At 38.7% G+C, this 24277-nt stretch overlaps 1 protein-coding gene across 1 annotated transcript in view; it reads left to right on the forward strand.

Moving 5' to 3' along the window:
- SPAG17 (sperm associated antigen 17) overlaps nucleotides 1-24277 on the forward strand; it is a 115125-nt gene that overhangs the window by 87365 nt on the left and 3483 nt on the right. The window contains exons 31-44 of the mRNA XM_075493024.1: nucleotides 790-966; nucleotides 3189-3316; nucleotides 4500-4630; nucleotides 6309-6436; nucleotides 6841-7023; nucleotides 9434-9547; nucleotides 11763-11808; nucleotides 13477-13579; nucleotides 14021-14074; nucleotides 17534-17636; nucleotides 18269-18365; nucleotides 19671-19769; nucleotides 21699-21850; nucleotides 22342-22511. Of these exons, the coding sequence (XP_075349139.1) occupies nucleotides 790-966; nucleotides 3189-3316; nucleotides 4500-4630; nucleotides 6309-6436; nucleotides 6841-7023; nucleotides 9434-9547; nucleotides 11763-11808; nucleotides 13477-13579; nucleotides 14021-14074; nucleotides 17534-17636; nucleotides 18269-18365; nucleotides 19671-19769; nucleotides 21699-21850; nucleotides 22342-22511 (1685 nt within the window). The remainder of the gene's footprint in view (nucleotides 1-789; nucleotides 967-3188; nucleotides 3317-4499; nucleotides 4631-6308; nucleotides 6437-6840; nucleotides 7024-9433; nucleotides 9548-11762; nucleotides 11809-13476; nucleotides 13580-14020; nucleotides 14075-17533; nucleotides 17637-18268; nucleotides 18366-19670; nucleotides 19770-21698; nucleotides 21851-22341; nucleotides 22512-24277) is intronic.

The raw sequence follows: 24277 nt of genomic DNA on the forward strand, positions 1-24277 counted from the left end.
CCCCACCTCAAGTACCGTGTGCAGTTTTGGGCACCTAAATATAAGGACATCAAACTATTAGAGTGTGTCCAGAGGAGGGTGACCAACATGGTGAAAGGTCTTGAGGGCAAGACTTACGAGGACTGGCTGAGGTGACTTGGTTTGTTCAGCTTGGAGAAGAGAAGGCTGAGGGGTGATCTCATCGCAGTCTACAACTTCCTCAAGAGGGGGCAGCGGAGGGGCGTGTGCTGATCTCCTCTCTCTGGTGATCAGCGATAGGACACGAGGAAATGGAATGAAGCTGCATTGGGGGAAGTTCAGACTGGACATTAGGAAAAGGTTCTTCACTGAGAGGGTGGTCAGTCACTGGAACAGGTTCCCCAGGGAAGTGGTCATGGCACCAAGCCTGTCAGAGTTCAAGGAGTATCTGGACGACCCTCTTAGTCTTATGGTTTAGTTTTAGGTAGTCCTGCGAGGAGCAGGGAGTTGGACTTGATGATCCTTATGGGTCCCTTCCAACTTGAGGTAGTCTATGTTTCTATGATATTTCCTCACAACTGTGTAGTATATTTAAATCACAAGCTTAAATTTCCTGAAGTTAAAGAAAATATTACAGAGACTAACATCAGCCTAATGCCTGGAACTCGTATTCCTTCTTTCTCTCCCTCTAGTCCCTCAAAACTGGATGATTCAGTAGTAAAGGTCTGAGAGCTCTCCTCTTGATTTGCATCTGTTCTTCGTTTTCATGGTACCTCTAAACTGAAGATTTCACCTTTCAGAACTGAAACTTTTCTGTTCTTACTGTGATAGGTTTTACCCATCAAGACAGGCTCTCTTTTCATTGATGAAGATTGCTCAGCAGTTTATACCCATGAAGTTTACAATTTCATCAGCAAGAAAGAAGAGAAACAAGCAGGGAGATACATTATGAAACACACTTCCAGCACTGTTTGTGAGATGATGGATCCTGAAGGAAATCTTTTCAAGGTAAAATACATGGAAGGAGACAAGTTTCTGCATTTTAAGTAATTTTATCTTGTAAACATCTCTCAAAGTCAGCTTTTAGCCTTGTAGTACTTATTCTTAAAGTAGCCTAGCTAGCCAGAAGGAACAGCTCCTGAGTCAGTTCTCTGAAATGTTCTTGAGGATGTGATGGATTTCCCTTTTTTGATATTTCCCCCTTTATAGAGAGATTGAAATAAAACACGTGGTCTATAGTTTACCTCACCTGTAAAGTTACCTTAATTAGCATGACTTGTCTTATAGCAAAAAATCGTATCTGCAAATGAGGATTAAAAATAAGAGAGGATATTTGCTTTTCAGAAGGTCCATAGAAACACTCTAATCTGCCTGGTAAGGCAAATATTGTTGTGAAAGGAATGATTCAGTCTTTAAAGTCATATTGATTGTGCTGTGATCCTTTCACACCTAAGAGATATTTTTGAGCTAGATTAGTACTTAGTTTTGAGTTCAGGAAACATCATCTAAGTGTCCGTGACCTACATACTGTTTTCTAATTAAAGGTTCTAATTAAAGATTCTAAATGTGACATCCTTAGAGTATACTTTCTTTTGTTGCAATTGTAATCATTACCATTTTCCCAGATTCTGTGAAAGAGCACTGAGGTTCCACTGGACATGTGCATTATAATACAGTTTTTAACCTGGTTTCCTAGGCTGAAGAAACAGTGCTTATATAAATCTATAGTATCTGTCAATCTCTCTCTTAACAAATTTTGAACTAATCAACAGAGGGCTAGAAATTTCAAAGATACCTACAAAATCAATGCAATTCAAAGCAGCACAGAAGTTGCTTGGCATCAGCACATCCTGCTTTTTCTCAGCTGATACTTAGGGGAAAAAAGGAAGGAGGCTGAGGAGGCTATGGGGCAGTTGAAATTATTGTGGCAGCAGTCATCACAGGGGATATGGGGGGGTGTAGTAAGAAAGGTGAGATTAGTGGTTGGTAGGGATGGCAACCAGGTACAGGTGTAATAGGATTGGTTCTTTCTCTGTCCTAGTCACACCTGAGACTACAGCGAAATGGGTGTGGACTGGGTGTGTCAGATTCATTTCATGGACTGCCCTTTGAATCACTGTGGTTTAAACTGTATCTTCCAACGGTATCTGTCCTTCAACTGAATACACTAAGAATTAGAGGCATTATTATACCTTGTGTACATATGTTAATGGCACATAAGTTAATAATCACAAGAAGGAAATACTGTAGAAATTCATTCAGTATTATCATAAGATTATCTGAGACCATATTTTTAAAGTGAATAAATGCCTAAAAAGGGACCCCTCTATACATATACACCTATATATATATATATATAGGTATATATAGGTAGATAGATACAAATATATAATCTGTATCTATAATTATCTATATCTCTTCATATATCAATGTGTATATAGATGTGTATATATTTATATATACATATATACACCAGGTATATATAGGTAGGTAGATAAATATATGTGTGTGTATATATATTGATATATATATAATTTACATCTCTTCATATGTCAACATGTATGTAAGTGTGTGTGTATATATAGGAATATATATTTATACATACATTCATCTATATACCTATATACATACACACCCCTGGATGTATATACACATTTTTATATATATACATACATTTATATTTATGTATATAGCTATATATGAGTTTATATGTATGTACTATGTAATTATTAACTAACATTAGCGTATAGACATATATATAATTATGTATATATTTGTGTGTATCTGTGTGTGTAGGTGTATATACATAGATACATATATACCTCACAGAGATACATCAGTACCTGAGTATACAGTTACCTGGCTTGACCAGCAAGTATTTTTGTATGAAGTTGCCTATTGATGTCTGCAGATATATATGTTGAAGATGGAATGTAAGCATGGATGGCCCCATTTGACAACTAACAATCCTTTGAGCATTTATTAAATATCAGCATGTGAGATTAGCATTTATGATATGACATGTCTTTCTAGAAATGTTTGTTTTGCTTTTTTCACTATCTTCTCAGTTTTTTTCTTCATTTCTTTTTCCTGTGAATTCCAGGTTGCTCAACCTGAAATATGTTTTTTCTGTCTCTTTCACTGGGCTAGGTCATATTACAGTTCAGCAGCAAGTTACTGTTTTAAATGTATCATGTAACTCAAGTCATTTTATATAATTTCTATTATAGGTCATGGCTGATGGCAGCACATCTGTGTATGTTCCTAGCATTGGCTCTGACGACAAGGAAGACAGAAGTTCAGCATCAGCACTCCCAGAAGTTAACAAACCTATCTCTTATGATGAGCATGTCCCCAGGTAAACTTCACTGGATTCATAGGTCTACACTTTCTTTCTTCACTACACTGTATTTGTACAGAGTTTGTAGATTTGCGCTTCCTTTGTTCAGTACTCTGTATTTGCACATTTGATGTCGTCATCTTGGAGTTTTATTTTCTTGTCGTGTGATCACAGTACTTTGTCATTTTTGTCATCCAGAAAAGAATGCAGTTTGAAAGCCATTGGATTTGATCAGTGTGGTGGGTTGACCTCGGCCAGCTGCCAAATGCCCACCCAGCTGCTCCCTCACTCCCCCTCCTCAACAGGACAAGGCGGGAAAATAAGATACAAAAGATCGTGGGTCAAGATAAAGATGGGGAGATCACTTTCCAATTACTGTCACAGGCAAAACAGATGCAACTTGGGGAAAATTAGTTTAATTTATTGCTGATTAAAATAGAGTTGGATGGTGAGAAACAAAGATGAAAATTAAAACATCTTCCCCCACCCTCTCTTTTTTCTCGGGCTCAACATCACTGCCTCACTCCTGACCCCAGGGAGTCAGGGTCAGGAGTTGAGGCAGTGATGCCTCAGGGGATGGGAGGTTGCGATCAGTCAGTAACAGCTCCTTTCTGCTGCTCCTTCCTCCTCATGCTTTTCCCCTGCTTTGTCATGGGTCCTTCCTGTGGGCTGCAGTCCTTTTCATTAAACCTGCTCCAGCATGGGCTCTCTATGGGCTGCAGTTCCTTCAGGAAATATCCACCTGCACTAGTGTGGTCCTGTCCACAGGCTGCAGGCCCACAGGGGAATACCTGCTCCACCATGGTCTCCTCTACAGGCTGCAGTGTGGATATCTGCTCCACCATGGTCCTCTCCACAGGCTGCAGGGGAATCTCTGCTCTGGCACCAGGAACACCTGTTCCCCCTCCTCCTTCTCTGACCTTGATGTCTGCAGGGCTGTTTCTCATACTTTTTCCCTCACTCGTCGCTGCCCGTGTGGCATTTTTCCCTTTCTTACACACACTTTCCCTGAGGCACCACCATCTTGGCTGAGGGGCTCAGCTGTGTCCTGCGGTGGGTCTGCTGGAGCTGGCTGGGACTGTCTGTGTCCAGCACGGGGCAGCCCTTGGCCTCTCCTCACAGAGGCTGCCCTGCAGACCCCGCTGCCAACATCTTGCCTTCTGTGCCTGATACAATCCAATGTGTGTGGCTGGCTGTGTAGGTTCTTCATCATCTACGCGGATGGTTCTGGAACTGAGCTCCTGCGGAGCAGGGATGTACACAAGTATCTTGCTGAAGTCAGTAGTGATCCTGCTGTCGCTGTCTTGCAGGATCCTGTACAAGAACGTCCAGGTAGGAAAATGTTATTTCTTTTCCAACAAACTAATAACAGAAATAATTACAAAGGTGGAGTCAAAAGTTTCAAAACTCTTATTTGGACAGGAAATTTGAAAATGTTTTTCCCCATATAGAGAGGTGCCCACACTTCTGGCAGTGAAGCATGGGGAAGAAGGAGCTTGTGGAAAAGGAATTCTCTGGGAAGCAGAGAATTAACTGAATGACACTGTGAAGGGATAAGTGAACAAACAACTGGCATATCTTTATCCGCTCTTAGACATGCAAACAAAAGCAATTACCAAATGCATAGATTCTCTGTGTATTTACCATCAAAAAACATTGAATGTATCAGAGTCTTCATTAATCATATAGCTCCATTTATCAATGAAGACAATCATACTCTGATGTTGACCTTTAGTCTGGCTGTTGGAAAGCATAAATATATGTTATTAAGAAGCTGGAAAAATATGACTGAAATAGGGGATGCCAATAGTACATGGCACCAACCACCTTGTAGTACCAATACAAGAAGTTACATCCTGAAATGATTGGTTATCATAGTAAAGTTAGTTGGAGATATTGTGTTTCTATAAAATACACTGTGGTGTAACAGGTAGATCCTAAGAAAATAAATATATCTTTAAAAAGACAGGAATGTATGGTTGTCCTGGATATGGGGGGATGATGAGGATAGTTTGCTTCAAGCCGTAAAGTACTAACACATTCTTCTCAAAGATTTATATCGTACGCATGAGGAACAGCTTTCCCACCTACTACTCTTACCAGGTTTTGCACATTTTTAAATGCTGTTTCTATTCACAATAATGACCAGTTCCCCATTGTATAAATCGAATGAAATAATTTTGCCATGGGAAAAGGAAAAGAGAAGTGGCACTGAAGGAGACAGAAAGATAGGGAAGGTGAAAAGATCAGGAAGATGGAGAAGATACATACCCAGTGAAAATCCCAGTCAAGAAAACATGCTCACAACCAGCAGTCATTTGTAATAGTAGCACATCTGCTTTTCCAGACTTCATACTCTACCTTTCTCAATACTGGCTCTATTTGCCTTGACACCAAGGCTCTACAATTTTGTATCATTGTGACAAAGTGGTCATGTCCATTTTGAAGGCCACCTATGGCGTAGATAATAGTAGATTAAGTAGATTTTTGGGTTGGGTTGGAAAAAATATTTTCAAGAGCATGAAAATTAATCAGAACAATAAAAAGAGATAATAAATAATCTCTAATTATCCATCTGGTGATTTTGTATCCATCCAGTGATTTTGAAATATAAAATACAGTGAAGAATTATGCATATTCTGAATATGATGTATGAATGGTCTGTTCTTCCTTTTTTGGGATACTCCACACACTATACAACTGAGCTGTTACCCAAGACTCAAAGAAAGTAGCATAGGCAGTCTGTTGTTAAACGTGGTCTGAGTAATCTGAACTTGTCCAGCTATTCCATAATCACCTCAGTGATCCAAACTCGTCCAACTATTCTATAATCACCTTAATGATCCGATATTATCTGTAGCCATGAGTATCACATTTTCACGTGGAGTTTTATCACTTGATAATAAAGTTTTTTTATACTTAGGCAGGTATTTTTTTCTGGAGGTTTAAGACACTTGTCCATCATTCTTAGATTTGAACTGATTCTTAGCAAAATGTGTCTTTGAACTAGGTGTTTTAAGTATTACTATCCTCCGCCCTTTGGCTGAAGCATCCCCCTGGGTAATGAAGAAAGAACCAGAGAGTATTGTTCCTCCAAATCTTCAGTCAACAACCTGGGACACATTTTCTCCTCTCGAGGTATAATTGTTTCAAAATTGTCTTTTGCTGCTTAAGCAATAGATGTTTGTCACGGGGGGAATGGAACTCTAAACAATGTGACATTGTTAAGTCCAGTTTATTAAGAAGGCAAAGCAGGGGGCAGGCTGTGTCAGCCTTGGGTGTGGTCAACATGGTCACCTTGGGTGGCTTCTACTCTCAGTAAGGTGATATAGCAATTTTAAGGGGAGTTCATCTTGCCAGATGAAGAATTTTTAGAATGGATAAATTGTGCCCAAGAATCTACTGACTTTAATTGTCCAGATCTATGATGCTATAAGGAGAGCATGTGCTTTTCAGCTGAGACACATATTGCCGATATCTGCATTTAGTCAGTAATATAAGTAGCCTCTTGCTCTTTTTGCTTGTTCTTGTCTTATGTTCAGAGGAAGATCACAGATCCCTCAGTCAGGACATGTATTTGGAGGGGTCTCTGCATTGGATCCAAAGAGCAGACATGCTTGCCAGAACCTGTGCGAAAATGTCCTAATAAACTGCAAATCCGTCAGCTATTCCAGTATCAGCCACTCAGTGATGAACTAAGAGAAAAGCTGCAGCTTTCTGTTAAGGTAGTACAATCACATTTATTCATTCTTCCAGTGAGCAATAGAGAACAGACAAATTGAGTGACATGAATTTGCAGTATATGCCTGAGACAAAAATTCTGCTACTTTTGAAGATCAACAGTTCATACGTAGACAGGTGCTCTAAGACAAGTGTATTTCTGAAGCAGCTCAACTGTTTTCACTCACTTCTTGTGGAACCTACTTTTCTGTGTACATACATGGGATCCCGTCCAGTACACATCACAGATAGTACACAGAAAGGAAACAAATAGTTTCCTTTCTGACAATATTGATATCTATTACTCTACTTTTACTTTGCTTAGGGTTTGTTTTCCTTCACAAAGCCTTAAAAACTTAAATCTATAAAGTTGTACAAGAATTTGTAACCCACCGTAATTCTACAGTTAACTTGGTGACCATGTCACTGAAACACGCTCTAGTTTTGGTTATGTGTTTGTTTTCATAAATCAGTACAGAATATTTCCAGGTTCAAGTCTGAGTTCTGTCACTCTATCCATGTCTAGCAAATAGCTATGTAGCCTTCTGACAAAGCATGTGTCCATCCCTCATGAGAGACTGGTTCATAACAAGGTGCAAGCTACACCTCATGTGCAAGTGTTCGGAGATGGAATCTGAAAGTTCTGCAGTTGATCCTTGTCAGCAGCTTCATAGTTCTCAGTTTTTGTATGAAACATTGATTTATTTAATTCACACTGTGAAGATGCTCTTAGAAGAGATTTTAGAGTTAAAATCTCATTATTACTTACCAATTAGAGAATAACAAAATCCATGTGTTCTATAACTTATTCATTTAACATATTTTGATGATGGCTTTGCAGACTGAATTTGAAAGTTAACAGCATGTGAAATTTGTGAAGGTAGTAGCATGTTGTAGCCAGTTAGATTCCCCCCCCCACCCCCCACATTACATTTCAAAGAAGACATGCTTGCAATAGAAAAACATTGACAGCTCTTCAGCCCTGGCACGTCTGGGACATGCCAGTCTATCAGAATTAAATTTTACCCTTTTACAGTCTATAAATATATAAAAATGATTCTTTAATTTGCATACTGATCTTTCAAAGGCAATGCTATAAAAAAAACAACCAAAATCCCAAAACCAAAATTTCCACTCCAAAATCCCAAGGTAAATCTCTCCATTGTTCAGATCTGTTGTTGGCTTTTAGAGAAAGAAGAATGCTGTTTGTTACATTGGGAAGGAAGAATTGCAATTATTGGCACTGAGAAAACATTTGTAATAGTTGCGTTAATGTGCAATGGAAATATCCTGATTGCTCATATATCAATATTTAATTAATGGATTTTTCCAGAAAGAGGTATCTTTAGCCAAATAATTCATTTTGTCAGAACTAAATCAAGATCTAAAGAAAAAGGTATTCTTCCTTTCTCCATTCTCTTTAAGATTTAAGAGGTATAAAGGAATGAAAAAGAACTGGAACTGGAAACAGATTGCTTCTGCAAACCTTTTCTATTCATAAAGCTTGGTACTGCATGTAGCTTTCTAGCAGAGTGGTGTGTTAGGACAACCTTCTGTAAGGACCCTTTTTTTCCATCCAGCTGATCTAAAGCATAAAGAAGTGTGGGAAAAGAAAAGTGTTCTTTTCTGTAGCACTTAGTGTGATTCTGGCAAAGTAAACATCTGTCTAAAAACAGAGCTTCAGATTTTTTTCTGAACCTAATTTTTCAATTATGATGTTGTAAATTTCCTTTTCCCTAACAGAAGGTCAAACAGGAGGCAAATACAGATCACAATGTTTGTTAGAACACCTTTTATTCATTAAGCTGATCTTAATAATATAATTTATTATTATTAATAGCAGCTATTTACTCATCACATTCCTTTATTCACTCGCATAGTTTAGCAAACACTTGCATGCGCGCTTGTACTTGCCTGGCTGGTGCAACAGTGGGGAGACCAAACCTACCTGCCTACTCAGAAGCAGGAGGTCACACTGATGCACCAGGAGCGTCTAGATAGCTGTTGGACGTGGTCCGAGTCACACAGTTCATTGTGGATGCTAACGTGTGCTAGTGGCCTGGTAGAGATTCAGCAGACTCTTGATGTCCTTAGTATATTAGTTCTTGCAGATTCAGTAGTCTCACTAGTCTTCAGAGTTGATTAGTCCATGGTAAGCTTTCTCCTGCTACCTTCTCAGCAAGTACTCCTCTCTTTGACCTGTTGGGTTTTTTAAAAACTACTTCTCCATGCAAACCTTTAGATATCTATATAACCCATTCACACAAATTCACAGAAGGGGCCTTTATGACGTTGAGAAGAAGCCTATACGTCCATTACTCCGACAAACTCTTTTCTCTATATATGTGCCCCTTAAGTCTACCTCTGCAAAGAAAACATCTGCATCTTTCTTGTTCTTTTTCATTGTTCCACCAGGAATATATAGACAACATTTTAAAGCAGGAAAATGAGCTGGAAGAGATTAATGTAAAAGAGCCAAGAACAGAAGAGGAAAAGGAGAATGCTGCAAGTCTCCTTGAACTGGTTACGGTGAGAAAAATACAGTTTTTAACTACTTTTTCCAACAAAACCATTGTATTGCATTGGAAAGTGTGAGCCTTAAAACCCAGAATTATCTGTTAATAAAATAGCAAATGTTAGGATAGCACAGTGCCAGCTCTGCTGTAGTTTAATGGTAAAGCAGAGCCACACTCAGCATTCAGCTGGGCTATGGAATGGCACTACTGCCGTTTTGGGGAAGCAATGCTCAAAACAGTTCAAGAGTTTGGCTCTACGGAATGATATATTCCCAAAAACACAGGCCAAAAATACTGAAATATGTATATCCCCCAACATTAGGATGAGAATGTTTCCAGTCTGTTGTCATTGCAGCTGGGAGACTTGTATTTCAACCACAGCCACCTCCATAGTAAGAGTTTAAACCCTGCTTTTGGAATAATCCGAAAACAATCTGGAGGCATATTGTTATTACTGCTGAGTAGCATTTATATTTTTGGAAAATGTGCTCTCCTAATTTGCACAGCTAATTAGAGAGTGAAAAGAAAAGGGAGGGGAATAGGGAATGGGAAAGGTGGGAAAACAGGGAAAGAGGCACTTGGGGTAGCAGTCAGGAAACAGTGAGGTTAGTGGAAGATGAGTGGTAAAAAACATTAGAAAAGTTCAAGCAGCAAAAGTGGGTGGAGTGAATTAGGATGAATGAGAGAAGCACTGTTTACATCTTATGTAAAGAGTGATCAGTTTGGTCTATTTCAGTTATTTAAATTATTTGTTTCCTACAGTTTCCTTTCATTTGGTACCTTGCATGATGTGAATTCACACGCTAGATTTTTAGTAGTTATTAAACACTTTTCTTTTTTTAGTCTCATTTAAGAAATACTTTTATTTCTATTTAATCAAATAACAAGCATATAGTGAATTCAAACATACTGAATTAAAAAAATCTGACATTTGAAAAATAAGATCTAGCCATGTTGGTTTGAATGTTCACTACCAGATGATCTATCCACCTTTCGAAAGTGAGTGTATTCTAGCAAACAAACATCATCTTAGCCTTAGAAATCTACCTTTTAAATCTTATCTCAACATGCAAAAACATTAGGCATGAGATCTTTCCAGTTTTAAATGCCATTAATTTCCTTTTTCTAGCTTTCTGGGTAGATCTATAACTTTACTACTATTTTTCCTTACAAGCTTAAAAAAACCCCATGTAATTCTAGAATTTGTCTCTGAACTTTTTAGCCAAGTTAGCATTTTCATTTGCTGCAACTAAAGTCTATTTTTTATATTACATGCTTCTGTATATATTCTGACTCAGTACTTTCAAGACATACAAGCTTTAAAAAGAGAGTAAAGAAATATCTAGCAAAAAAACAGGAAGGAACTTACAACTGTTCTGGAAAGAGGAACACAGAGAAGTGATCTATGAGTAACTCCATCTGCCTTTATCCTCTGGGCAGATATTTATTTCCTTTGATGAGATCCAGGTGCTGAATCTCACATGCTGCTTAGTTCCAATGGACTTGTCCAGTGACTATTGTTGGTTGTACCAGCTACCATACGCACATTTCCAAGTACAGATTTCACATTGGACAACTATTTTTCTGAGCAGTACAGCCTCAGTGTGAATGTGTTGCGACCCAGGAATTGGTGTCCCACTCCTCCCAGGTCTCCAGTGTTCCCCAGCTCTGTTACAAGCTTGACTGCCTGGTCACAGAAACACTGGTTTCCACTTAACTGCTTTCAGGGACAGCATAAGAATAAAGGAAACAGCTGAGTTTAGTCTCTCTTACCCCTCAAACACTTTACTGTAAACAAGCCACAAGAGAGCTCCTCAGTAATGAAGCCTACAAATTCCTGAACATATTTCCCATTCTTGTTGTTCTCTTCTTCTCTTCTTGTTGTGATCATGAGTTTTAGATCTGGTTCAAATCCTTTGCAGAAGGATTTGAGTTTGAATATGAACTGGCTTAGTTGATTTAATAAACAGCAACCATATAAAATATGAAGCCATCTGTGAAGTAGGTCATCAAGAAGGAAACAAATACCTGTTTAGACCAGGGAAATTGTACTTCATTTCCTTTTTCACCAGCTCATGTTTTCTAACATGCTGAAATACCTCCATTCTTGTAGTCACATTCTCAGGTAACAAGATAACACTTGTTTAGGATAGAAATCCTTTGAACAGGATGCTGTTGTTGTGAGGTCTGTTTCTCACATGGTCACAGTTATTCCTTCTTCATTGCAGTCCTTCCCTAAGTGGGAGAAGTCATCTGAAAATCTCAGTGATAGAGGTAACAAAAATTGAATATCTATCTTTTACAATTGTAAAATATCATAGTAAGTTTTTAAGTCATGTAGTATTATTTTTAAAGAAGGAACATAAAGGTGAATTCATCTATGTGCTATGTACATGCTTCTGTGTGATTTTCACAGGTGATTAGAACTTGTTAGCATCAAAGATTCAGTACCTCTAAAAAACAGTTCCTGTGTTTAGGCATGTGTATTTGGCATTTTGACTCACATTTTCACATGTATTGAGTTTTCTTAGGTATAAGTATTATGACAGTACTTGGTTACTTTTATACAAGTATCAACTTTTCAGACAAGTTTTTCAAAGCAACTGGATAAGTCCTGGTTATTTATTACACTTGAAAATCTGATCTCAAACGATCATGTGTTTTAGTTACATTAACCTTGCCTGAGGGAAAGATGGAACAATGTATTAGTTTTCCCTTGTGGATTTCTGTTGAAGTTTTCATAAAATACTTGTTAACATTTAGTAATGCTTTCAGTAGGTACAAATAAAAATTAAGATGTTTGTTTCTTTTAAAATCCATAAGCCTTTCCATAGAAAAATCCATAGTATTCAATCCCATAGTGATGCTAGCCTTTAAAGTGTTATTTTTCTGCCCTTCCTGCCTTATCAAGTGTATTTCTGCATGTTAAAAAAAGCATACTGTGCAAAGTAAATGGAAACTGCTGGAACAAATGCATACTACACAGTTTCCTGATTTAAAAACATAATTAAAATGGAGGTATACTTGTAACATACCATTATTAATGACGAAGATAGTGTGAAAAAGAAGCTCTTTAAGATAGGCAAAAATAGAAAAAGAAGGAAAATAAAAGTATATTTTATGGTGAAAAAGCTGACAAAAAAACCAAACCAAAACAAAAAACTAATTTTGAAGTTTGCAATTACATAATTCCCAAAACACTAACAGATGTTGTCATAATCAAATAGGAACATATCTCTCAAATACTCAGATCTCCTCAATTTTCCCACGGAAGTTTATTTTCAACCAAGGAAATTTCTTTGGATTCACAGGTTAGGTCCAAGGCATGAAGTAAGCAATACATTTTAAAGAAGATGTCAGAGGACAGGGAAACTCTTTAGTAAAGCCCCAAAGCTGGTCACAGTCTTAAATATGGAAAGATCGGCTTTTCTCCATTATACATATTGAACTAGTAGTTCCTTCCATGAGAATATTGATTATGGCTGCTTCACAGCCACAATTAAGTACAACTTAAGTAAGCTGAAAGTAATAAAGGTCCCTGAAAGCCCACATTATTTTCTTCAGCTGGAGATAGAGACCTGGAATGTTGCTCCCCAGTCAGAAAGTGGCTGAATTTCATCAACTTTTCCTATTCACAGGATTTGATTTGTATCTTGAAAGAACATAAAGATATTTCAGGAAATACAGGGTAGAGGTACAAACTTAATCTGCTTCTGGTTCTTTCTACCTTGAATTGAATTAATTTCCTATCTGTTAATGTTCTGAACTTGATTTTGGAATGAATTCTTTCTGCCTCTTCCCTCTCAGTAATAAAGAATCTGTTAGGTTCTCATCAGGTGACAGAAAGATGCATTAAATATATATCATTTTATGTTTTCTATTCATAACACTTAGCAGTGCTTAGCAGAACATGCACATTCAGTAATACTCTTTACCTTGCAGCTCACATAACTGAGCTGTATGAACAGGCAGTGGCTTCTCATCGCCAGTGTCACACAGACAAGACAATCACTACCCGAAGAGAGGACCAACGGCAGAGGTTCAGGTAGGACAGACCAGTGAGAACTGATGCAAATGTAAATAACGCAAAGGATGGAACCAAGCATGCAGGCAAGGCAATGTACTTTACTGACTGTCATTAAAGACCTAGATCTCTAGACGTGTATCACAATGTTTTACTTGCTTTTCCTATGATTATTTTGTCCCTCTATGCCTCTTCTTTTCTTATATCAAAGATACTTTAAAGTTTGTTGGAAAGGGATTTTGAGAGTTTCTTTCATTGAATAATATAATAAAAATGCAGATATGGGCGAACAATTTTGCTGCAAACCATACAGGTCCAAGTCAGGAGTCACCTGAGATGTTAATATAAAATACTCTCATAAAAATCATTCTCTTTCCAGGGTTATCTTTTAAATATTTTTGTGCTTATAACATCATGCTAGTTTTCTCATTTTCACTACTTTTTTCTTCCCTGATCATTTAGCCCAGAAGGAGTAACACCAGTGTCCAAGTGGCAGAGCAGACTAGAAGAGTACAGGTAATAGTATTAGTAGGACAGGAAGTTAATTATTTTAAGAGCCAACTTAAGTCTGGTTTTGGAAAGATTGTTCCTGATTTCACCAGGTCTTAGGTAATGTTTCAGTGGTTTGCTAGCAAATAATGGGCTGTTTTCTGCAACAGAAATGCTGAATGGATGGTTTGAGTCTGTCTTTTTTTTGAGTCTGTCTTTTTTTTTCAAAACCTAGCAGTGTTACTGTTAACTTATGCTATTCAAAACAAAGCTGAAGTCAGAAGTCCTGTGTTCTGTTTTCTGCTTCTGCCACCAGCGTGGAAAATAATTTATATTAATATTTTCAAATGCTGATGCTTTAGGTTAAGATTCGTGTATTCCACAAATCCCGGCTGATTTTTCAAATAGAACCCCAGACACATGTCTGTCACATGGTGGTGCCTCAAAGCTTCTCAAGGCAGAACAGTCCCAGCTCTCTCAGCCTCTCCTCATGTGAAAGATCCTCCAAGCCCTTAATCATGTTTGTGTCCCTTTTCTGGACTTGCTTCTTTAAGTCCATGTCTTTCAATGTATCAGGGAACCCAGAACCGGACACAGTACTCCACATGTGGTTTCATTAGTGCTGAGTAGAGGGGAAGGTTCACCTCCCTGCCTCCTCGGACCTGCTGAAAACACTCCTCCTCATGCAGCCCAGGATTCTGCTGGTTGTCTTTGCCGCAAGGGCGCATTGTTGGTTCATGTTCAATTTGGTGTGCACCAGGACTCCTAGGTCCTTCTCTGCAGAGCTGCTTTCCAGCGGTGGGCAGGGTGGCTTAAGTCCCCCATGAGGACCAGGAATTACAAACGTGAAGCTTCTTCCAGTTGTCTGAAGAAGGCCACATCTACCTCTTCTTCCTGATCAGCTGGTCTATAGCAGACACCCACAACAATGTCATCCATGTTGGCCTGCCCACTAATCCTAACCTACAAGTTCTCAGTCAGCTCAGCACCCATCCCCAGGCAGAGCTCCATGCTTTCCAGCTGCTCTCTTACAAACAGGGCAATTTCCTCTTCTTGCCTTCCTGGCCTGTCCTTCCTAAAGAGCCTATATCCATCTGTCACAGCACGCCAGTCATGTGAGCTATCCTACCACTTCTCTGTGATCCCAATGAAGTCATAGCCCTGTGAGTGCACGCAGACTTCTAATTCCTCCTGTTTGTTACCTGTGTCGCATGCAGTAGTGTACAGGCATTTCAGAGAGGCACCCAGCTGTGCTGATTCCCCATAATGCCATCCCATAGGCATTTCCTTATTTACATGCATATGCTTGGTGTGACCCCACTTCAGCCCTGTTTTGTTAATTGTGATGTCCCTTATGTTCACATCACCCCAGGCCCTTTACTTGCCTACTATGTCCACCGCTTCCTCACTTGACTGTTGAGGCTTCTCTCCGTCCCCACTTCCATGAGCGTATCCTGCGCTTTATAGTGCACTCCATCCATTGTGGAGTGCACTATAAAGTGCAGGATACACTCATGGTTTATACCTCGGAAATGCAGCTGCATTTCTGAGGACATTTTAGGAGGTAAAACATGTGGACAGCAGGTAAACTCATTATCTTTAAGAAGAACCTTAAGATTAGGGTCATCTTAAAAATCAATGCCTTACTAAAGCAAGGCCCATTTGCCACATTTGAACATTCTACTTTGGGAATTACCTGTGTCTCAATTTCCTGTTTGTAAAGTATTTCTCATGGGAGTTCCGAGGCAGGTGCTATAATCTTCAGAGTAGAAGTGCTTTTACAGGAGGAAGTGTGTATGTGTATAAACATAAAAATCTTTGTAATGCTTGAAGTTGTATGTAAGGCTGACCCTCAACTTTAATTCTAATCCCCTTTACTTCACTTGCTCTCAAGTTTTTAAAAAATTGCCCTTTATCTCCCACTGATGAATGGTGAAGCTGTTTGATGAGTTCAAGAAAAAAATCTATATAGATGCTTTGAAACAGCATGTATTGCTAAAAATGTACATTTCACAATCAGATAGATGAATTTTCAGGAGAATTTCTGCTCAGGTGTAAATCAAAAGTCACTGGATTACAATCCGCAGATAGGGTAATTCACAAAAGCATTTGGAAAAAAAATACGAGTAATCTTAAAGCCACTCTTAAAATGAGAGAAAAATTTTTTTTTTTTTTTGAAAGTAAATTTACAGACTCTTATTCTATGGAGATAAATAATTATATTGCTGCATCGTATAATTCTTTAATACCACACAAAAACTTATCATTTAAACATTGTGCATTAAAATCATTATCATTTGCAGTTCTACAGGAAAGGGCTTTGTGGATCTGATAGAAAGTCAAATTCCTCAGTGTAATCCAAGCATGACTATTTAAATTTAAAGAACTAAAGCTATGCATTTCATTTATGTAGAAATAGAAAACCTGATCCATGAACTAGCATTAACAGAGAAAGTTTGTCAGTAAGATACATTCATTCACAATGGAATTAAAATAATTATGTTGACAGCTATTTAGGTCATTCACTCTTTCTTAGATTAAACAGAATAACTTGAAATGGTGATGAACTAATATTACGATCAGAAACTTGCTTTTTCTTTCTTATTTTTGTGAAAGGTTAAATACCAATTGAAAACTAAGTTCTCTTCCATACTACTACTTGATTACTTTCCGACTTGCATGAGATTAAAAAAAAACTTTTATAATTTCAGATTTATATTTTAATATATCATTTTAGCTGTTTTGCATACTACTTAAAGAATGACTTTAAATATGTATATCTGAGTAGCCAGCACCCAAGAATATAATGTGCAATTCTGGCTCTAAAGCCAGTGTCAAAACTCTCAATATGAATAAGAGTGATAATTTCATAGCTGATATTAGAGCCCACAAGCCAGTGAAACTACAGTAATGTAAAACTGGACTAAATCAAACTGAAAACATAACTGGTCTTTACTCTGGTGAATCTTACCTTCAGAAGTTTGAACAGCTTTTTCTGTATCCACAGAGCCATCAAGTTTTTCTGTGATAAAATAAGGAAATTAGATTAATTTTGTATTATAAATTTTAGCAATGCATCCAAAATACCAATTCTCAGATTTAAATGTTTGTTGGAAGGTTCGAAAGACACTATTGGCACACTCAGACATGTTGCACAAGATTTAGAGAACTGGAGCATGTTTTGAGGAGGAGCTCTTCGTAGCAGCCAACCCACAGTCGATATGCATTTTGATCAGCTCCTCCATAAATCAGTATCTGAGGAAGACATTTTCTCTGCACGGCAGACCAGCTCGTTCTTGGTCTATCACTGAGAAAATTGCTAATTACAAGAATATCACTCAATGTGATTAACCAGAAAAAAAAATGCCACTTGCCGTTATCCCTTCCATTCCTCAATGTTTCAGACATACTACTGAAAAACCGGGTTAACTCACTTAATGCTTTTTTTCTTTCTTTTCCTTACCAACAATGTTAAAAATTTCTTAGGAAGGAACTTGATGAAGAAAAGAAGTCCTTAATGGCAATAAGAAACAAAATAATTCCTCCGTATTTTGAATCAGAATTTGGCAAGGATTTTTTCCTGAAAAAGGTAATGTAGCTGAAAACTGGATGAATTTGTGTTAGAGTTTCTGTCATACTCCCACAAAGATAATTGTGGGTTTATATCTCAGCCTCAATTTATCTCAAGAAACTGTTACAGAGGACAGTTGTGGCAGAATTAATACTGGGAATTATATGCCCTTGTCAAAGGAAACATATCTTGGAGATGGTATATGTTTATTGAGTACAAACTTTATAGATTCCTTACATAAACTCTGGAGAGACTCTGATTCAGAGCAGAAGCTGAACCTTGGGTCTTTTCACTTTACACCTCAAAAACCTCTCTCTACTAACTAGAGAGGGAATTAGTAAGACTAACCCTCCTGGGTTAAAGGTGCCCTTGGGAACTTTCCTGTTGTAATCTCACCTGATAAATGCTGTAAGTGCATAAAGCATACTAAAAATTATACTTTGGAATCTGAGGTATACTTATGTATATTTTTTGTAGTTACTACTTTGGTTCTGCTTATTTGTAGATCTCCTTTGCACTTCCTTTTCCCTCCCCCCCGCTTTTTTTTTTGGGGGGGGGGGGGGGGGGGGGGGAGGGCGCGGAATGTGCCTGCTGTTTTTTTCTAAGTGTTTAGTTGGGAGACCTAAGCCCTCTTTCTTACTTTTCTCTAGTTTCTTGATGTGGAAGCACTGTCTAAGGCACTTCCTCCAGTTCAAAAAAAACAAAGTGGGAATTTCCCTCTAGAGAAGATCAAAAACCCCAATAGAGGTAATTTGAGCTCTTTGTCTGGTAACATTTTAGTATCTTCTTCATTGTTTTAACCAGTTGCTCATTTCATATTGCAGTTACATTTAAATTACATTATCTGACCCCATGTATTCCCAGTCATTTTGACACATGAACTGCTTGGACCACAATGGTTATATCTATTCTGATACATGAAACATACCCAGCGGCATTCCCTGACATTGAGATCCACCAGTATGGAGTAGGCTGTGTAAATTCAGTCTCCCAAAACAAAATGGCCTTTTCCCTGGCCAAAACTTGTGTACCTGAGAGTGGTTTTGGTGAGACTGTTAGGTGGCACAGTCAATATCACGCCAGTGTTCTAACAATTTAACAGTATAGATTATCATGTTCTAGTATCTGAGAGTGTTCCTGTTTAATCCACTAATACAAATGAGGTCTATGAGACTTCTATACTTGATGTGTTTAAAGGAGCCTTTGCAGACATCACTGAATGTGGAAGTGCCATAGGCTTTGGATGCAAAGCTGAAGAATTGTGCTATGAATGAGGGGTGGATGGCTGCAAAATGCTCAAGAAAAACTTAAGTGGAATAAACAATAGTTAGAGGTGGACAAGCAAGAACCGAGGAGGCCAAGTTTAGAAAAAGACTTAGTATGACTGTAGGAGAAAAAATGGGAGATGGAATTCAGAAACTCAGTGCTAAGAGGGGCAGCTTGGGGACTGAGGCAAAAGTCATATGGAATAGGAAACATGCAGGCTAAGGATAGTTTGGAGGATATAGGAGGAAAGCAGTGACTGGATGACAGGAAGCAGTGAAAGAGCGAACCATCATCTTAGGTTTGAGCTTTACAGCATTGAGAGGAATACTTCAGTTCTGTTTGAAAAGCAGCCCTGACAAGTTACTGAAATCACATAGTGAGATTAAAAGTCACACACAGCAAAGAATCATATCAGGAAAGCAGTCCTCCCTGGGGCTTTATCAGACCCCCGCTAATTCCCATATTTCCTCATTTTGTGATCATCATATTGCAATCACCAGAAGACCTGTGTTGGATTGTCCGTTAGCCCTTTATTGGCTTAGTGCTCAGTTAGCCAGAGAACAAGAAATGACTAATCACAAGATAGGCATTTTTGATCCGTGTTGCCCAGTGGAGCAAAATGTCACATGCAGAATTTACCTAGCCTCTCATGGTTATGTAGACAGCTTTCAAAGGCTGTGTAAATTAAAGTGCCAAATCCTTTGTGATTTTTTTTTCCATGTGTTTATAAAAATGATGATGATCATGAAAAATACTTGTCACAGTATTCCCTTATTTTCCCTTTAGCATCTGAATGTCTCAATACCATGAGTGATTCCTCACCTTCACCTGGCCTTCTGCTGCAGGCTCATTCCAAACAAAATGAAGGTTCCAGCACCACAACAGGTAAAGCTGCCTTCCAGAATGTATTTTGGAGCAGGTTGATATCTATCTTCTTAAAACTTTTGTCAAAAATATTTACAATAGAAATTTAAATCCACCTATCTCTGTTCAGCATTCTGAATACATCTGAATGCAAGACTGGCAGAAATGGAGAGAGGTATAAAACTAATGGGAGAGATTCCCTCCTTCACCCTAGAAGTCTGCTATAACAATATGGGGATGATGGGGATGGTAGAACTGCAGACAAAGCCAAGAAGTAATTTCTCTACTAAAAAAAAAAATGCACAAGCCAATTTTTCCTGCTCATTAAGGCCTGTAACAGAATACTCTAGAACAGAATTTGCTGTGGTTACATAGTCTTTGCCATTTAAACATCCCCATTCAGTTTTGCTTTCCTTGCTATGTCTACTGTTGTTCACTCTGTTTATGCATCTCCTCATAGTGACACCATGGTGACAGCCTTGGATGATCACCACTGGAGAGCCACCAGTCTGCTTTAATTAGCCCCAACCTTTGGCTCTCGCATAATGCCACACCAGCTGAGCTTTGGCAGTGCATACTTGCAAAATCTATCCTTGCATCCCACATTACAGCTTCCCTTCTCCCCTTCCTTTCCCTTCCACACATACTGGTACCATTTCTTCTTAGTAGTGGGGCTCTGCAAGAGCTGTTGCCTTCAAACTTGCTAAATTTCCTCTTATTTATGCGTAATCCATAGACCTCAGGGCAGATGTACTAATCTGTACTTCCAGAGCCACACGGTAGGTGACAAAAGGAACAGCAGCTTGGGGGGGTGGAGAGAGAGATGCCAAAACTACACTGACTTCTAACGTCAAAGCATAAATTTTGCTTACCTTTAGGCAAAACAAGATATGCTAGTGTTTTTTCCATAATGTACATGCTTAGCTTTTTTATAAGCTCTGGCCCATTTGCTGTGTAGGTGGGAAGCCCCTCTCTACCTGCATTTCTGTTGTCTAGAAATAAGAGGGGGAGTCTAGAGAAGATGCTAATCTCAAATAACATTTCTGCCTCCTCACAATGACTAACTGACCAGACTTAGCATTCCAGCTAGACAGTTCCTGCAGTCCAAACTGAGAAAAAACAATTCTCTTCAGTACAAAATGTTGATCCAGAGGTTGACCCCTGGTGAAAAGACAGCCACCATAATTGTCTTCTGTTTTCCCTTCAGAAGTTATCAGACTTTACAGTAAGCTAAATGTGTCTTAGGCTGTCAAGCAAAAGAAGCTGTATTTAGATCTAAGTTGTTCTGGCCATCCCTATGCTCAGTCTATCTACATTATACAGTGGAGCACATGTCAAAGATGACAAAGTAGCTAAGACCATCTTAAGCCCAGAATCAGAAGCATACAGGTCATGCATATGAACGAATTGTTGCATTCAAGACAATAAATCTCACTCAGAGACAGGGCTTCCTAATTGGTTGTGCTGGCAGAGCTGTACTGCTTTGGGGCCTGGACTGGAATTTGTTGTTGTATGGACATACAGATTTGACTTGACCAGCCTGGGTGTTTCTGCACAACTGTCATTGTGCAGTGCAGGCATGCCTTTGGAATAGTAATGTCCTCAATTTTGATTTTAGTGCTTGGGGGTTTGTACCTCCTCTTTTCTTTTTAATCACTTTCACAGGTGTTTATATCTTCATTGCGAGTTTTCACCGAGATGCTTCCAACTAATTAGTTCTAGTAATTATAGTACATCTTTATTTACTAGTTAAATTTCAATTACTTGCTACTATTAGCGGTTTCTTAATGCCTTTCTTGACCTCTTAAATAAAAATGAGACCAATTCTTCTGTCCTTGTGCTAATCAAATGCTTTCATAGAAAATAAAAGTCTTATCTGAACAAGAACTTCAGGATTAGGCTAAAGATAATGCTTCATTTTTCGTGCTTTTGGAAATATTTCCTTCCCAGACCTAAACAAGGCTGCAAGATCACAAGAGACAACCTTTCAACGTAAAGTTCAGAGTCTGCTGGTGAATGCTGCAGGACAGCCAAGAAAAGAGAAAGTGAAATTACCGTCATCCCTCCAGGGGAGACAACCAAACTCCATAGCAAATAAAAAGGTAAAATAACATCTTTTTTGTTGATATTAATATCTCCTCTCAGTTATCTCTTTTGCATGAAATACTCATTCTGGAGCAATACCGTAAGGTATTTTGAATCTGTTTACTGAAACAATAGCAGTTGCAATTTACGTATAAGTTTACTGGCAATTCTGAAAGTACCTTTCCTCTCAACTGCTAGGACAAACTCATATGCCAAAAGGATAGTTCTGCACCAGGGACCCACATGAAAGCTCTGATTTCCAAAAGAGCAGAGCTTCCCCATTCCCCCCGATACATCTCAATGGCTTAGCATGTCTGAAAACTCAAACCAGTATAAATTTGCGGACAATATTCAAAGTGCCTCTTTAGTTTTTACTCAAATTAGGGTGTCTTTTTATAATTCTTCAGGATGAGTGGACAGAGGTCAAATGTAGGTTAAATAACTCTGAACCTAACTTGATGGCCACCAACTTTATCTATTGTCTAATATTTTAATTCTGTTTGCAAAGATAGAAGATCCTGTCGCAGGAAAGATCAACACATCTTCTCTTGCAACAACAAGACAGCATCTTAGTGGCTTCCATCTCATTCCACCCAGAGTGACGCTTGGAGTACTAAAGGAAGGCTGCACCTATGCAGCCACCGTGATCCTGAAGAACGTTGCTGTAAACTTCTCAAGGTTAGTTTGAATTCTTAGTACCTTGGTTTTTAACTGTCCAAATATGCATTGGTTGTTAATTGTCAACCTTCTGATCTGATGAACATGAGATAACAAATGATATTTTTATATTTGGAATAATTCGATAATGACTTGCAGGATATAGGAGAGGAGATAATATTAGAAATACAGCATTATTTGCATATTAGTGTTATTAGGAAGATGGAAACCAGTGAGGAACAGCAGGCCCTGTATGCATAGTCCTGGCCCATTGCAGATTATTTACTGGTTCTTAATTGAACTTCTCAGGTTCAGGGACCAAACTCCTTCATGGTAACCAGTATCATATTTGGCTTTGGGAAATACTGCTGGATGCTGCCAGTCAGACAATCTAAACAGGCACAGCTGTATTCAGGCAGCCATGTGTCTTTAGCTGCACTGAAAAACAGCTTCAGTGATGACACTGGGAACAAGCAGAGGATGAGGATGAAATAAAGCATTTATTTATGCACGTTTCCCTTATTCAGTGTCACCCCTGTCAGTGTGTGGGACAAGATAGCACCACACTGTGTTCCAATGTGGTGAGCGTAAGTCCATTTCTAGGTCTGCAGTCCAGCAGATTGTCTCTTGCACTGCATAACAAATCTCAAGAAATTACCAGATTTACGCAGCCACGGTTTAGAGAATATATAAATACAGCTTGAAATACAGCTTGTGACTGCTTTTTCTTCTGTGGTCTATTTCCCCTTTTGAGTGACTGCACCTATGTTCATTCAGTCCTGCACCAGCACAGTTCCAGTGGTTTTACTTTAGCAATATTCAGGCAGGTGTGCTTATGACCCCTGTCCTCCCAGGTGCCATACATGTGACGGAAAAGAGGGCAAAGCATATTCCTCCCACTCAGTTTGCTCAACTGCACTTGCCTTAGCTGTGCTATATGTACTAGGAAACCTATATATGTATGCTATATGTACCCAGGAGACTTACCCTGCTGGGATCATCACGATTTCTTGTGAGTACTCAGCCAACTAGGCACTTTAGAAATCTGTTCGAGACCAGCTGAGAGACTACTGTATAGCTCCTTCCATCAGGATGGATGGCAGAGATAATTTTTTTTTCTTTTTTTAAAATCAGCCTAGTTAGATATGGCCTCAGAGAGACATTTTTTCCTTCAATGCACATTTAAGCATCATGGTGCATGCCAGGATAAATCAGCAGATCACATACCAACATCCTAGAGCTCAAGCTGTGCACATTACATTTTTTTAAAAACTTTTTTTTTTTCATGCCAGGGCACTATATGTTGATAGTCAAGGAAAATACCACCACGATGCTGATAAATCTAGCTTATCTTTTAAGCCTTTTACTAGATGCTTTGAGAGAACAGCTAAGTGACTAGCTGCTGAATGACAGCAGAACATGCTGAGGGCAGAGGTAGGGCCAATGGTGGGCAATTCTGAGCCATGTCCGCCTCACGCTGAAGCCAAAACTTTTCTGTGACAGGGTCAGTAGTTAACTATGTGCCTTCCAAAATGTCCATACCATAGCCTGAATGTGTTGGGACATCCTGACAAAAATGAAGTCATTTCTCGTAACAGCCAACACTCCAGAGAAAGTACACGAACTCTGACAGCCAGTTTATAATTCTGCCAGAGCTTTCCATAAGATGGAGCCATATTACTAGGAATGCCTCTTCTACTGCCTTTCCTTTAACAGCTTCTGGTGCAAGTGCATGCTGGTAACTGTTCTTCAGGTGGAAATTAAAATCACAGAATAAAGTCCAGAGC

This window comes from Mycteria americana, chromosome 1, assembly GCF_035582795.1.
Source record: "Mycteria americana isolate JAX WOST 10 ecotype Jacksonville Zoo and Gardens chromosome 1, USCA_MyAme_1.0, whole genome shotgun sequence".
NCBI classification, from domain to species: domain Eukaryota; kingdom Metazoa; phylum Chordata; class Aves; order Ciconiiformes; family Ciconiidae; genus Mycteria; species Mycteria americana.